General features: G+C 33.1%; 2 protein-coding genes across 2 annotated transcripts; one reads left to right on the top strand and one right to left on the bottom strand.

Moving 5' to 3' along the window:
• The first annotated feature begins 8 nt into the window (after positions 1 to 8).
• Positions 9 to 16,171, top strand: LOC114327563 (tryptophan--tRNA ligase, mitochondrial). The gene is made up of 8 exons (XM_028276237.2): positions 9 to 237; positions 289 to 462; positions 524 to 678; positions 2,927 to 3,034; positions 3,100 to 3,221; positions 13,637 to 13,788; positions 15,542 to 15,660; positions 15,929 to 16,171. Exons 1-8 carry the CDS (start codon positions 181 to 183, stop codon positions 16,146 to 16,148), a joined length of 1,107 nt encoding a protein of 368 aa, XP_028132038.2. The 5' UTR covers positions 9 to 180; the 3' UTR covers positions 16,149 to 16,171.
• On the bottom strand, positions 8,698 to 9,649 carry LOC114327564 (protein FRG1 homolog). Its single transcript, XM_028276238.2, has one exon. It carries the CDS (start codon positions 9,509 to 9,511, stop codon positions 8,732 to 8,734), a length of 780 nt encoding a protein of 259 aa, XP_028132039.1. The 5' UTR covers positions 9,512 to 9,649; the 3' UTR covers positions 8,698 to 8,731.
• Positions 16,172 to 17,117: the final 946 nt, after the last annotated feature.

The following is a 17,117-nucleotide window of genomic DNA, read 5'->3' as shown; positions in this document are numbered from 1 at the left end:
TTCTTTTTTTCTTCATCACCATAATAAGCCCATAACCTAAAAATATATGAAAAAATAATTCAAATTTAACTAAATAATATTATTTTTTATTTTTAAAACTAGCTCTTACACATACACACTGAAAATATAAAGATTAAAGGATATTTAAGTAGTGCGCTTTAAGTACGTGACTGCCATCCAATGTTTGCTAGAAATAAACTTTTTCCTAAATTTTCAAAAAGATTATTTTGTTCAAAAGTAAAATAAAGTGAATTCATCTCTTCTGTATAATCATTACCTTATTTTTAGAGTATTAAAACTGAAACCAAGTACCAAAAACGCATATTTTCTGGAATTCAACCTACAGGAGCTATACATTTAGGAAATTACTTAGGAGCTATTGCACAATGGGTAAAATTGCAAGACCAAGGAGAACATGTCATACTTGCAATAGCAGACCTCCATTCGATGACATTACCTCACGTAAGGATTTAAGTCTATTGGTACATATGAAGTACACTCATAGGTTTTTATGAACTTTCAGGAACCGAAGATATTGTCGAGGAACATTCAAGAAATAGCAGCTACACTTTTGGCTTGTGGCATAGATCCAAATAGGACAATTTTATTTCAGCAATCAAAGGTGGCTGTGCATACCCAATTGTCTTGGTGCCTAGGATGTATTTGCACAATGCCTAGGTAATTTACCACATTGCGTGCAGATGTATGAGTTAATAATTATTACTCTGAACTGAAACTTATTTTCATCTTAGAAGTACCTTTATTCAATTGCGTACATACAAGCTATCTGCACATTGGTGGAGGCACTATGTGGCTCACATATGTATGCCATTCGCATGTAAAATGTTAAGTTACATTTATTTGAAAATGTTATCCAGTTTTATTTAAATATTTAAGATTTTATATATTTGGATCAAGGCATCTTTTTGAAAGTCCTCATTTTCTTAGTATAATAAAGAAAATATAAATTATATTTATGTATGTCTGCTTAGGGACACAAAAATGTAACTACATTTTTTTCCATTTTGAGATATCTACACCATTGAACTTACCTTAATGAGTTCTTTTGAGTGACACAAAATTGTATTTCTCTGAACACCTTAAACCCCAGTAAGGAGTTTTCATAACTATATTTCTTAGCAATCTTTGAGTGTCACAGAAATGTAAGTGGTCTTACATTTCTGTGATCCTATGTTTTGACTGATGATATTGAGTTAAATTTTTGTGGCATAAATTTTATTGCATTGAATAGTGGTTGCAGGTAGCAACAATGGATTTAATAATTTGTTTCGTATATTTGGTAGCGTGGCCTGTTGCATTTCCAGCTCTGTTGCAACTGTGAAGGCGTGAAAAAGTTAATAAGTTGATAATTTCATCGGCTTACAGACACAAAATTGTATCTCAGAAATGACTACTCTTCAGCAGAGCGTATCACAATCAATCAGGTGTGCAAAATGATTGACACAATTAAAATTAATGTTTGTGTTTTCAAAGTTGATGTTTATTTAAAAAAATTAATAAAAAACTGTTTATCGGTTCTATCAATATCTAAAGTCGGTTACTTTTATTTTGTGATTTTAAATAAAGTTATAAAATGAATTATGATTTAGATTTAGCCATACGGCTCACACTCACTCTAAGGGGAAAATTGACTCATCCCAGATACCTACGGTATCAAAAGGATTGAGCTCTGGTGGGACTCTTTCCATGTTATCAAGCCCTAGGTGACTTGGTATGCAGGTGTATCTCCCAAAAATTTTCGTGCACATCTGGGCGTTGCGAGTAGTACAGCTTTCTGCATGGTCTTATAAAGATGTTCATTTAGACCCAGCCTTTTTATACTTTCGAGGAGGTTCGTCGGAATGACTCCAGTAGTAGACATAACAATAGGTATCGTCTGGGAACTTTGCATTCTCCATTGTCTTCGTATTTGAATTTCCAGATCTCTGTACTTGGCGATCTTTTCGGCGAAGATCTTTTGGCGAATTATGATTATTACTTTTATTATTATTATTAGAAAATTGGGTAACCCTAGGTTGTAAAATGAGATTATAATACTATAGCAACAAATAATTACTGATCCCAACAGTAAGTCTCTATAATAATAAACGTTTCATTTAGGGACACAAAAATGTATCTCCACCACTTTTTATCTAAATATTGTTATTTTAGAACACAATTTATCCATTGTTGGGTATGATTGTATTACCTTAAAGTAAACATTTCTAAGATTAATAATTCGGAACAAAAAATTTGAGAATAAACTACAGATCGTTACAAAATGCAAATCACTTTTTTAAAAACATTAAATAAGGTCTGCTGAAAAGTAGTCATTTCTGAAATACAACTTTATGTCTATAAGCCGACGAATTGGTCTCCTTTCAACCCTCCAGCAGACGGGTGAGGCCTGTTAGGCTTCATCATATAAATATAATACCCAGACTGCATTCTACAATCTCAAATTGTTCCACCAGTGCGACAGAGAAAAATGTGTGTAAGTAGGGTATACATCTCTTTCTAATCGACTTATGTTTGTCGACCACATGACTTTTCCACTACCGCCAATTATATAAACCCCACTGATTAGACAGTGATGCCTACCCTGTTTACAAATATTTTTCTCTGTCACACTGGGAGACAGTTTTTTTAGATTGCAGCATGCAATCTAAGTTTTATATGTCTGTGGGCCTCACCGATATGTAAATATAATGAAATTTTATTTAACCTGTCCACTGGTGGGTTAATACTTCTGGAGCAATTTGAAAATTATAGTAGTGAAGGTTGCTATTATTGTAATTTGGGTAAAACACTTCTTCCTAGACTTTACCTTCCAATGAACAAATCACTGTATATAGAATTGCTGATAATGTTTTAATTTTTATTGTAAATGTAAATTAAATATTGTATAGTGAAAAAATCTTTTTAGATTAGCACATCTTCCCCAATATAAAGAAAAATCAAAAGATTTGAAAGACATACCCCTAGGTCTGTTTGTATACCCAGTTTTGCAGGCAGCAGATATTTTGGCATACAAGTAAGTCAAAGCAGTATCCCAAGTAGGTAATGTCAAACAGCAATAAACCTTCTATTTTGTTTAAGAGCTACACATGTTCCAGTGGGAGAAGATCAAATTCAACAGATTCAACTTAGTCAAGATCTAGCTAGAATGTTTAATAAAAAATTTGGCGAAACTTTCCCTATTCCGCATGCACTAACAACAGGTATTTTTGTTAATATCAGGTCAGATATGAATGTATATGTAGGTGATACTGCAATTTTACATGCAATTATAGTGCAGTCACTGAAGGTGGATATGAGCTATTACCTCCGATTTCGTTGAACCTCCATCGATTTGCATGAAAATTGGTGAGTGGTTAGAGGATATCTCAAGGAACAAAGGTGACATGGTGCCAAATTGCGCTTTTACCCTGGGGGTGGATGCCACCCCTCCTCGGGGGTGAAAATTATTTTATTAAAAATAACTCCACAATTCGACAGAGGGACAAATTATAAGCAAAATTTTTTATATAGTTATTAAAATAAATCAAAACTTTTTGAGTTATTAAAGATTTTAATTTTTCGTGAGAAAAATGTATGTTTTTAACAAAAAATCAAATTGTAATAAAAAATCAAATAAACTCCTTACCAGAAAAACCTTTCAATGTTAACTAAAAGTGAGTTATAGGTAATTGAATGTATATTTCTTTCGTTGAGTACCCAAATCTAAGTATTCAAGCTTAAATACCTGCAAAATAATGCATTTTATAACATAAAGTTATTAAACATTTGTCAAAGTTCATAGAAATATCTAACAAATAAGCCCTCGAACAAGTTGATAGCATTAAAATTTATGCACCTAAAATGTTTCAAAATGTATCTTTTAAAAATTTTTCCAAAAAATGTTATTGTTTTTTTTTGTAAATAACTCCGTTCATTTTTAAGATATCAGGTTCACCGAAAAACTAGTTAAAAGTAGATTCCAAGAGCTATTAAAAAATGTCGAAATTCGTCTTTTAAACCTCTCACTTTTTTAACAATAAAGAATGTGTGTGTACTTTGTACGCACGTAAGAAGTTATACTTCTATTATATGGTTATATGATTATAAACGAAATTAATGTACTTTTTATTTATATTTTATTTAAATATTAAATTAATTTATACTTACTACTTCTCAAACATTTTTATTAAAACAGTGCCAAAAATTAAAATAATAAAAAAATAAAACACACACAAACACATTAAAAATGCCACAAATGATTTCTGAACATTGATTGTCGGAAAAATTTTTAACTAAATACGTATTTTCTGAAAATAAAATTATATAATAAATATACTTACAATCATAAAATGTATAAAAAAAATAAAAGTTTCTATTGGGGGGATTCGAACCAACTTACCACGCGGCTGGTATTTGCGTTGTATTGGGATTCACTCGCATTAAAACTTCGCCACAGAGACAGCTTTTCATTATGTGCGAAGATCGTCTAACTAAACAGATTAACCTTTTGACATTTTTAACTTATGTAAATCAAATTATTTTGATTTTGAATTGAAATGATTTAGAATTGAAAAAATACAACAAAACATAGAGTAAGAAAACAATATATTAGGTGAATATTGATAGAAATTTTGATGGTAATCAAATTATGTAAATAAAAGTGTTACATCCCATATAGCACACAACGTCCGATGTACGTCCATATAACGTACATTTAAAGTCCAAACGTCCATGGACCAAAACTGGACGTACTATGTACGTACATTACGGGACGTCCATTGGACGTTGGATTTCAACGTACATTGGACATCCATTTGTGGTCCATGGATATTTTACACAAAACGCGACTATTATATTAAGTCCCAATACAAACTAAATGATAATCTTCTTGACAACGTTGTCGCTCTTCGCGCTATCGGTCGTGAAAGGTAGTATTATACAGGTACTTTTAGGGGATTATCGCTGTTAATTGTTGTGGAATACTGAAGGATGGTTTATTTATGATAATTCACAGAATGGCAAACGCGCTTGTAATATACAACAACGTTACTGACTATAAAAATAGTTTGGAACAGAAACAGAACAGAGATTAAACCTCTTTTAATGTGCATGCTTCCTAGGGCGTCATTATCTGAATCTCGTTTTTATGAAAATACATCCTGTGATATATTTGTGTTTTCTGTTTATCGTGCAAGTGCAGTCGTGCATTAATGAAGTTCCTAGTTCCTATAATAAAGTATATATTATAATGAAGTTATAGTAAAGAGAAATAAAAAGGTCTTTTGTGTAATATTTTTAAGTATAAGTTTAGTATTATAAGGAACTATTTCCTATAAAGGCTTTTTGCTATGTATTCACAAAATTATAGATACCAGATTTCTTTCTGAAAAGTGCCCTACAAATGTCCATAAGACGTACATTGAATGTACATAAGGTGTACACTGAAAGCTTCAATACAACGTACAATGTACGTTTGTAGCGGACGTTCTATGGACGTCCAATTTTGTGAACTCTGGACATTCGTTGGACGTCCATCGGATGTCCATTGTACCTTAGCGGGACGTCCATTGGATGTCCATAAAACGTACTTGTGCTATCTGGGATACTACTTATACTTATGTATAGTATTTTTACTACAAAAGCGATATTACGTAGGTCAAAATTTTTGACGTAAGAGAACTGTCAAAACATTAGAATGTGACTTTTCATTATTGCCATGTTTATTATATACATGGCAATAATGAAAAGTCACATTCTAATGTTTTGACACAGTTCTCTTACGTCAACAATTTTGACCTACATAATATCGCTTTTGTAGTAAAAATACTATATTTTGGTAGGTTCAAGTTCAAGGTAGGTATCGGAGCCCGTATAACGACTAATAAATTTCGCAATCACTTGCGTCGTCCAAAGTGGCTATGTTCAAATATCATAACAAAATTTGATCAACTATTTATAAAACACTTACCAGTGAAAGATTCTTTAGCTTTGAATAAGCGAGATCTGCGCCACTCATACTAGTCACAGTTTGATGAGCTTTCACATTGGCATGCAACAATCATCTCTTCTATGTAAATAAGTCCAAAAATATAATATGAAAACTATTTAAAAAGGCAGTATAACCATTAACTAACTTTTTGTTTGTTGTTTCTCTTCCTACAAATTTTAAAACGCAACAAGCATACATTATAACCAAACCACAGTCCCACAGCTGCCATATTGGATAATTTTTGTCATGTCATTTGAACATCCAATCAGAACAAAGTTATAATGCGCATGCGCCCGGTCGCTAGGTTTTACCGTATAAAATTTCACCGTCATTACGCCCGTAAAGAAGTAACTTCAATAAAAGGTTAAATGGCCCCGATTACATGGTTCTCGCAGCAAAATTGAAATTTTAAACGTTTCTATCTCGGTTATTTTTTACTCTACGGAAATAGTAAAATGGGTAAAGTATTTGGAACAGAAAAAACTAAAATTTAGTTATATGTATATCATTTTTTACGTATATCGATCGATATACGTATACTCGAGTACTTTTGGAGTTATTATCAAAAGAAAATGAAAAGTACGATAATTTTAAAAATTCTGATATTTTTAAATTGTATCTTTTTTCAAAAATATGCATTCTAAACCGGTGAAAATTGTTGAAATCATTAACTATGTCAACCTAAATAAATTCTTGTGAGGATTACTACAAATTTTAATTTTTGTGGAAATGGCGTATGCTTTATTTTTCACTTTTTCCAAAAAAAAATCGAAAGGGTTCTTATTTTCATCATAACTTGCTTAATTTTGATGCTATTAACTTCTACTGGAGCTCATTTGATAGGTACTCCGAAGTACTTTGACAAGTGCTTAACAAGTATATTCTATAAAATGCATTGTTTTTCCGTTATGTAAGCTTGAATACTTAGATTTGAGTACTCGTCGAAAAAAATATACATTCAATTACCCATAACTCACTTTGAAATAACATTAGTTTAGTTCATTAAGTGGGTAGTGTATTACATTTTTTATTAAGTATCTTGGTAATAATAGTTTTTTTACAAAAGCTTATAGTTTTTGAGTAATACGTGAAAAACAGCTTTAAAACATGCATTTTTGTTAAGAAAAAATAAAATTTTTGATATTTAATAACTCGAAAAGTATTGATTTATGTTAATAACTTTATATAAAAAATTTTGCTTAGAAGTTGCCCCTCTATTGATTTCTGGCATTGTTTTTATTAAAAAAATTTCACCCCCGAGAAGGGGTGGCATCCACCCCCAGGGTAAAAGCGCAAGTTGGCATCATGTCACTTTTGTTCCTTGAATTATCTTCTAAATACTCACCAATTTCCATGAAAATCGATGAAGGTTCAACGAAATCGGAGATGAAAACCTTCAGTGACTCACTATTATTGAAATAGCGACTTTAGCCCTTTGGTTGGAGAAAGGGCACTGTGCACTTTTTTATTTGTGATAAATGAAAAAGGCACACCTGTGGGCTCTCGTCACATTAACTTTTAATTACATTCAAAGTATGGCTGCATAGGGCAACTCTCTACTATTTAATTCCACACTGAAAGGCTCAAGCATATAATAATAATAGTAATTATAAAATACCATAAAGAATCATACTGGATCCATCTCAACATTTAGTCTACCGATTAAAATTAGCAATCTCTTATCTTATTCGCACACATATATATTCATTATTGTAATTAACTTTATAAAGCAGTCAAAGATAAAAATTTTAACGTTTTTACAACAATGTTATAGTAAAAATATTCATAGTTAATGCCATCTTTCTCCCCCACACACACTTTATTGTAGTGTTTTTGTATATATAATTTTGGATTTATCTAACACACATCTGTAGACCTGTCTTTGTTAACATTTAGAAGACTTTATTGTGGTCTCTTTAAGCCCATTCTAGAGTACAGAATACGGTTCAATTGTATGCTTTTCATCATACAACTGTTACATTGACATTGAACATATTGAAAGGGTCCAAAATAAATTTGTGAGAATAGCAGCTTTTATGAGTAGATACTGGAGAAAGAAATATGACTAACAGTGTAAGAGACAGTCTGGATTTACCAATACATGAGTTAAGGAAAACATCGTTAGATTTATGTTTCCTGCAGTCATTAATGCTGTTATAGATTGTCGTCAATTGTTATCACTCGTTAGTCTTAAAGTACCTAGTAGCAACAACAATCAGAAATGTTTTCAGTGCTGTTTGATAACACTAATTTTAATAAGTGGTCTATTTTAGACCACAATGCTTGTCTACCCTTGGTAGTTGCATTAAAGTTTTTTATAGTTTATTATTCTGAGATGTTTGAAATTTTAAAAATTTGTTATTGTTAAGGCATAACTTTGTTAAAACATTTGTAAATGAATTCAGTTAATTAATGAATGCTATGCTGGAACGTTTTAAATGCCAAGTCAGATTTTGTCGACACATTGAACAAAACAGGTTATAATTGATCATATTTTAAAAAGGAATCTTTATGCGGGTAATATAATAGACTATAGGACGCCTAAAGTAAAGTCTCGTAATATTTTCACACTCAGCAGTACATTATTTTGTGGATAGAGAATGTTGTTCTATGGAAAACGTACATGTGAAACTATTGGAGGTTACAATGTTGTTCCCGCATAGCATTCAAATAAATAAATATGCATATTCCCAGTGAAAGGTAGTACATAAATAACCACTATTTATATATTTATTACATAATTTATTTACAATATCTATCTGCTTTCATTTTACTTCTTCTATCCAACAACGATTCATGTAGACTACCATCCCGTTGGGCCTTCTTTAAATCCTTACTGCCCTCATTACAAATTCTCATTTTCTTGTCTTGAAATTTCTGGAACTTTTTCACATAGTTTATCTCAATTTGCTTTACGTTTCCTTGATCCTCGTTGGCAACTTCAGACACACTAGTTTCTTCCTTAACTGTCTGAGATCTGAGAGTAATGTATTGTTCTGGTCCAGCTTTCTTTGCATCAGCAATGATTGTGTCATCCTCAGGGCTTACGCTGAGAAAGCAGTCATTATAACCTATTAACGCTGTTTTGCCATCTTGGAATACAGGCTCCCATTGCTCCATGGCTCCTATGGCATCGGATCTCCCAGTAACACTTCCATTTTTCTCTACTCGTAAATACTTATTGTACCCCGACTTGAAAGCTATTTTTCTTTCGTTTATTGGTATGGCTGTTAAGATTTCTTCCGGAGAGGGTCCTTGTCCGTCCCTGTGGGGGGCTCCTAGAGTAAAAAGCCCGTTGTCTAGAGCTCTTACGTATGTATGGGCACCGAATTCGATAGCTATAGGACCAACCATCTCATCTTTTTTCTTTATGGACCACCAGTTTCCATGTTTTGCACTATCAACATCCACTTTTGGCGTTTCTTCCTCTTGTTGTTTAGGTTTGTGTTTGCGTTTCTTCGATTTTTGTTTTTCTCCTTTTAATACCAGTTTTCCGATTCGAACTTTATCGTACTCGGACATTTTTTAATCACTAAAATTATAAAATGTAAATATTTTGGAAGTTGATGTCATAATGTCACTTGTCATTGTCGATATGTCAATTCTTCTTTTTAAGTTTTACTTGATGTACATGTACAGCATCAGTAGTTAAGTTAAAAATATAAATCCGACTTCATTTGTTTTGCTTTATTTGGCTGCGTTTATTTATAAACTTGCGTTGAGTGCGTTACGAGGCATATATGTCCCGTATACCCCATTTGCCACCGTGCGTTACGAGAAAGTCGACGCAGCCAACCGTTAATTTAATACGAGGTTTATTTGTCTAGTAACGCAGGTAAGATCTTCAAATAATGTGGGCAGGGGTGGGCATAAGTCGTGTCGTAACTCAGTTAACGTTGTCTGACGCGGTTCAAAAATAGTGGGGACGAATCATTCATGATACTATAAATAACAAGATAATATATTGCGCGGTTCAAAAATAGTGGGGACGAATCATTCATGATACTATAAATAACAAGATAATATATTGCGCATCCTGAAGAAAGGCGAGTTGTGACGTAACTGGAGACCTGCAAGTTCGTAATATCCGAATGATATCCGATTAGTTCGCGGTTGTAAGCTAACAACAAGAATTCAAATTTAGGTCTCCAGTTACGTCATGCGATGCGCGAACTCGGACGTATTTGCGCTACGGGAAGATCCTATCTTGTTATTTATAGTATCATGTACCGAATAGATGCGATGAGAAATGGATAGTGTGGCACATGTTGTTACTTTACGATTGTCAGTTACCCTGTTCACGTCGCCATGGCCATGCACAGCCCAAGCATGTGTCAAGTACACTACAGAAGAACGAATCTGTCTGTTGACTGCGTACCTGCGATATCATTTGGATTACCAGACGATATTCAATAAATTCCCCCAAAGCATCCAAATAGGCCTGTACCCACAAGGCAGGTTTACAACTTTCATAAGAAGTTCCAACAAAGTGGGTAGGTATTAGACGCCCAGCGCAGTAGGATAGACGAAAATATGGAACTCGTTGCTCAAACATTTGTTGCGACTCACAAGCAATCCGCAGTTCGTGCATCGCTTCAATTAGTTATATCGCCGAAGTTTAAGGACACTGCCCGTAAACTGGAATTTTGAGAGTGGTATACTGCTTGCGCAGAAGACAACGGACAATTTTAGAAGCAAATTCTTTGTAGTGATGAGGCGCAGTTCAAACTAAACGGACCGATTAAATGACGTATTTTTTGAAGGCAGCGTAAACGCAGAAAATTGTCTTGAATTGCTTATTGATTTAACCCTGCTGTCCTGTTCGGGTCTATTTGACCCAAAAAATAATTTATTTCTTATTTTACAAATTATTACGCGGCGTAACGATTTGGTGTTTCGTGACTTTATTACCTAATATGAGGTCTTTCAATTGCATATGAGATAAACAATCAACTTCCTGATTTTTTTGATAAAAATGAAATTGTTACCTATGGTACGTTCGGGTCAATGTGACCCGAGTATTTAAACCGTTAAAAATTACTTGTGTATGTGTGTTTAGTTGGCAGTATTCTATATTAGCAGTACCTGTGTGTTTGTCAGCCGCATACGTCTGTAAATAAAAACAGGTTACTGCAAGCTAAAACTTGTAAAATCAACTGTAGTGTAGCTGGACGATGTTGCAAACCAAATTATAAATATGACCAACATGGACAGACAGCATGTATTTGGAACCAACTGGAAAGACATAAATAAAGTTGGTTTCCAAGCATACATTGGTTTTTTATTTTTAGCTCGAGTTTATAAGTCCCATGGTGAATCAACTAAAAGTTTATGGAATGAAGAAACGGGTCGTACTATATTTAGATCAACAATGTCGCTTGATCTATTTACAGAAAGTTTGCCAGTAATACGTTTTGATAACAAAACTACTAGACAGGATAGAAGACGTTTTGATAAACTTGCGGCAATACGTGAAATTTATGAAACATGGGTAGAAAATGTAAACAGAACTTTTAACCCTGATAAAAATGTTACCGTCGATAAGCAACTAGTTGCCTTTAGAGGCAACCGCTCTCCCTTCAAATGGTATATTCCAGCAAGCCAGCGAAATATGGCACAAAACTTTAGGGTTTATGTAATTATGAACAGTAAAACTTCTTATGCTCTAAAATTGAAGATCTATACAGAAATGCGTGTGATGTGTGACTTGAGTAGTGATTTGAAATGCCACAATATTACGTGTATAATAACTTTTTTTCATCGTAAAATTTGGGAAAATTTCTTCTAAAACAAAGTAGATACAACGCCTGGGATTATAAGTAAAATAAACCGGAGCTTTCAGCAAAAATCGCGAATAGAGAAGTTCATAGCTCGTCTTTTTTGCTTCATGCAAGATTTGACAATATTCCCAAAAATAATAAAAATGTTGTTCTTATGAGTACTTTGCATCATGAATCGAGGCATCATGCATCATTTTCATCAAATGAAAAAGCCCCAAATTATTTTAGATTACAATTCCAATAAGGGAGCAATGGATACTCTAGATTAGCTTGTTGGCACGTATATATGTGAGAAGAGATAAATCGCTGGCCAATGATTGTTTTTTATAATCTACTGGACATTTCTGCCTACAACGCGTTCGTATTATGGGCATCAATAAATATCCAATGGAATACCAATCAATTGGGAAAACGGCGAATTTTTCTTGAGGAATTGGGAAAAAACTAATGAATCTAGTCATCATTTCCAGAAAAAATATACCAATAACTAAAGGCTCTTACGAACTGGCAAAAAGGACACGAGAATGAACAAGTAGACAAGATGGAAATGCTAGTGAACCGTCTATTAAATCTAACTCCGCCTGCTAAACGAACACGCTGTAAACTTGCCGTAAAAACGATGACAAGACAAATTGTTATATTGGATTACATCACAAACATATTTGTAAAATCCATTCTTTTTATTAATGTCCCAGTTGTAAACTGAATTAAATTTTTGTAGATATTTGTTACTAGGCTTTTTTGAAAGAAAAAATGTCTTTTGTTTTTGTTAAGAAGGTTTAAGTTACATTAATAACATAATTTTTGTTTAGTTAACCATAATTTATTGTTAGTAAAGTTTTATTTATCACCATTAGCTTATTTTATTCCGATTAAGGAGCGTAAACCATAGTTGGGTCATATTGACCCGAACAGTACATTTGTGTAGTTGACTCGAACGGGACAGCAGGGTTAAAGGGTACTTTTGAAAATAATCCGGAGTTTGCAGATATTAGCTATTTTCAACAAGACGGTGCTCCGCCGCACTTCGGACTTGCAGTTCGCGAATACCTGAATGCCAAGTTTGGCATGTGTATAGGAAGAAGAGGAAGAATTAAGTAGCCAGCACGGTTACCCGACCTAACGCCATGCGATTTTGCTCTGTGGGGAGCACTCTAAACACAAAGTGTTCACCACCACATTACGTTATATTGAACCTTTGAAATCAAGAATTCAAGAGGAATTCGATGCAATTCGCAACAACCCAGAATTCTTTGATAAAACCTGTAAAGGAATAAATAAGCGGTGTCATAGCTGCATCGAGGAAGGTGGTCTGCATTTTATACACAAACAATAACTTTAAAACTATAATTATTACTTTTATGTATAGGAAGAAGAGGAAGAATTAAGTAGCCAGCACGGTTACCCGACCTAACTCCATGCGATTTTGCTCTGTGGGGAGCACTCTAAACACAAAGTGTTCACCACCACATTACGTTATATTGAACATTTGAAATCAAGAATTCAAGAGGAATTCGATGCAATTCGCAACAACCCAGAATTCTTTGATAAAACCTGTAAAGGAATAAATAAGCGGTGTCATAGCTGCATCGAGGAAGGTGGTCTGCATTTTATACACAAACAATAACTTTAAAACTATAATTATTACTTTTATATATAAATAATGAAAGCAATAAACTAGTTTTCTGTATAGTTTTTTTCTTTTTATTTAATATGCAAATTTTATTAACTGACATGCCCATCCCTGTATTTTACTTATTGCTATTTCTGTATAAAAGTTATAATAAAAATGGTAATTTTAGTAAAAGTTTATAATTATATTTATTTGCTTTAATGTTTCGATATTTAAAATTTATTAAAATTACAGGTTCTGAATATGCAAGATTGAGAAGTTTAAGAGATCCGTCCAAAAAAATGTCGAAATCTGATCCTGATCCTAAAAGTAGAATTTGTTTAACAGACAGGCCGGATGATATTGTAAGAAATATTAAAAAAGCTGTAACTGATTTCAATTCAGAGGTACGTACACTTATTATTGAAGTTATACTTCTTTAGGCGCGATTCATATTACCTGTATGCACGCCAATGGCGAATATAAAATTCTTACCTAATAATTAAGAATTACAATTAATGTATGTCAAAAAATGCGCAATAACTAACTCTTAAAACCCACCAAATTTCATTTGCATATCTCGACCGGTTTTAGAGCAATAAATAAACCGTCAGTTTGTAAGAAAAAATTTAACACCCCGTATCTCGGAAACGAAGTATTTGCGGATATACATTTATAAAGCAAACTGTTATTTCTTTTTCATGCAGAATTACTCCTTAAAATTTGTCGCACACCCTGTACTGATGACAAACATTGCTAGTTGTTAAAGTACTTAACTTTTTTATTATCCAACATAAGAAATTCAATAAAAAAACAGAATGTTAAGAAAACCTGAAGCTATTAGTCCTGTCGCCAGGGGGGGTACAACGGCCTCGTTAATTCAGATGGACTTACCCAAATTTTTTTTATGTATTTTGACCCGTAGAACACGAATTTTTTGGGTAACAGTTGATCCGGATGTCGATAAGATTGTTATAGACCAAGAACTTGAGGAATCAAATAACAGCGATTTTTGGCAAAACAAAACAATATTTTGTATTTTTTGGGTCATTTTAAGCAAAAAATATTTCTACAAGTTTTTTAGTAGGATGCACAGTTTTCGAGATAAACGCGGTTGAACTTTCAAAAAATCGAAAAACTGCAATTTTTAAACCCGAATAACTTTTGATTAAAAAATAAAATAGCAATTCTGCTTAGCGCCTTTGAAAGTTCAAGTCAAATTATGTCGGTTTTGATTATTTGCATTGCTAAAAATTTATTGTGTTATTGCTAAACAAAGCTACAAACAACTAGTGCGTGAGTGATGTTTCTATGATTTCTCATTTAAAATCGAACGAGTAGGTAGAATAGGTACTAGTGCAATCAAGACTATTTCTACGTTACATGCGTTAAAACGCATGTAAAAGCACGGGAAACCCTACGTGTTTATAGCTTTGTTAAACAATAAAAAAATAAATTTTTACCAATGCAAATAATCAAAACCGATATAATTTGACTTAAACTTTCAAATGCGGTAAGCAGACTTGCTATTTTATTTTTTAATCAAAAGTTATTCGGGTTCAAAAATTGCAATTTTTCGATTTTTTTAAAGTTCAACCGCGTTTATCTCGAAAACTGTGCATCCTACGAAAAAACTTGTAGAAATATTTTTTACTTAAAATGGCCCAAAAAATACAAAATATTGTTTTGTTTTGCCAAAAATCGCTGTTATTTGATTCCTCAAGTTCTTGGTCTATAACAATCTTATCGACATCCGGATCAACTGTTACCCAAAAAATTCGTGTTCTACGGGTCAAAATACATAAAAAAAACTTGAGTAAGTCCATCTGAATTAACGAGGCCGTTGTACCCCCCCTGGCGACAGGACTATATAGTTGGATTTTAATTTCAGTATTTTACAAATGCTAGAATATTTTCAGACTTTTGCGATAATTTTGAGAAAAAACACAGTTTGATTGGTACACCTGGTATACAATGTCTAGCAACAATATTATTACAGGGACATTATTAAAATAAGGCTATAACATATTAAAAAATCACTTAAATCGGACAACAGGTTTAGGATATTCGAGTCATCAAAAATGACCTATTTTTAAGGTGGTGTGTTAATTTCTTGAATAGAGTATTTTTTCTGATTATTTTTATTTTATATAATTTTAGGTCACTTACGATCCCGAAGGAAGACCAGGTATAGCAAATCTTATAAATATACATTCTTTTGCTACAAATAAATCAGTGGAAGATATATGCAAGGACGCCAAAAATATCAATACTGGAGAGTAAGTTATATTAACTGAAACTTTTTCTCTCCTTTTCTGCTAATGTGTGTAATGTTTTACTTTAGTTGTACAACGGGCACCCCCCTCTGGGGGGTATGGAATAGTAATTAATGGTGTTACGCGTATGCTCAAAGTACATTCAAATGGGGGGAGTTATAACCCCCAAAACCCCCCTGGTTACGCCTATGCTAAGTTGAGATTTTTGCCCATATGTTTCTCAAGCATGTCTGTGGAAGTTGTCTCTTTAACAAGAATTTTTTTGTTGCAGGTATAAACTCGTTGTAGCAGATGCGGTAGTAAATTTCGTGACGCCAATTCAAGAAAGAATATCAGGATATTTGTCAGAACCTCAGTTACTCTTGGAAATTTTGGAACAGGGACGTGAGAAGGCGGATGATATAGCATCTAAAAATTGGGACGAAGTACAGTACAAATTAGGGCTCAACTTTAAAGCGAAAGCTGCCAAAAAAGTAAAAGTGTGTGAATAGCTGTAAATAAATAGTTTAAATAAGTTGTTTTTAATTTTTTTTTTATTAAAAATATAAACGAAATTTTGCCTCATCGAAACAAATGAGGAAATGGTTCAAGTACTCCAAACAATAAAGAAAGAAATATCAGTTGGACCACATGATATTCCTGGGGAAGTATGGACATGGTTAGGAGAGACAGATACAAGTCGGCTAACAGGTTTATTTAATACAATGATGGAACAGGGATAAATGCCAGCCGAATGGAGAAACAATACAGGGTGTCCCAGACTAATTTATCCAGGCTATATCTCTAGAACGAATAGAGATTTTCGAATGGGACAAAAACTGGTCTATTCCATTTGTAATACACTTTAACATGGCGTAGAGAAAATCATCCCCTAAATATTCTTCCCTTAGTTACAACCCCTAACTTAAATTTTTTTAGTAGCACCCCGTACATTTTTAAAACGTTTTGGCTTGGTTGTTGTCACGGTCTCCGCAAATTTTATAATTCAGTTTAAAAATGGTCCTAGGCTATCTAGGTACCTGAAATTTTCAGAATAGCTTAGAACTAGCTAACATTGCAATATTTAACTGCTATTATACAGGGTGATTGCTTAGTGGGGTAAAGATCCGTTATAGCGATCCGTATATCCGTTAATGGATAGCGATAAAAGTTATAACAGAAATTGTAGCCAACTTTGAACTTCAAATTACAAAATTAGTTAGAATGTTACAGGGTGTTCGATAACATAGTGACAGATCAAAGTTATGTTTTTTAAATGGAACACCCTGTATTTTATTTCATATTCAAAATCTTCTTAACTTCTCCATTACAAAAATATAAAGGTTTAGTATGTTATACAGGGTATTTACAAAGTTATAACCAATTTTATATGAAAATCGTAACAAGTTTAACTCCCTGTATAAATAAAAATAAGCACAACGGCAATGGTTTATTAACGCCATATTTTTTTATTGTCAAAA

The sequence above is a fragment of the Diabrotica virgifera genome, chromosome 8 (genome assembly GCF_917563875.1).
Source record: "Diabrotica virgifera virgifera chromosome 8, PGI_DIABVI_V3a".
NCBI lineage: Eukaryota > Metazoa > Arthropoda > Insecta > Coleoptera > Chrysomelidae > Diabrotica > Diabrotica virgifera.
The sequence above is the reverse complement of the archived record's forward strand: the minus strand, read 5'-3'. Positions and strand labels throughout refer to the sequence as shown.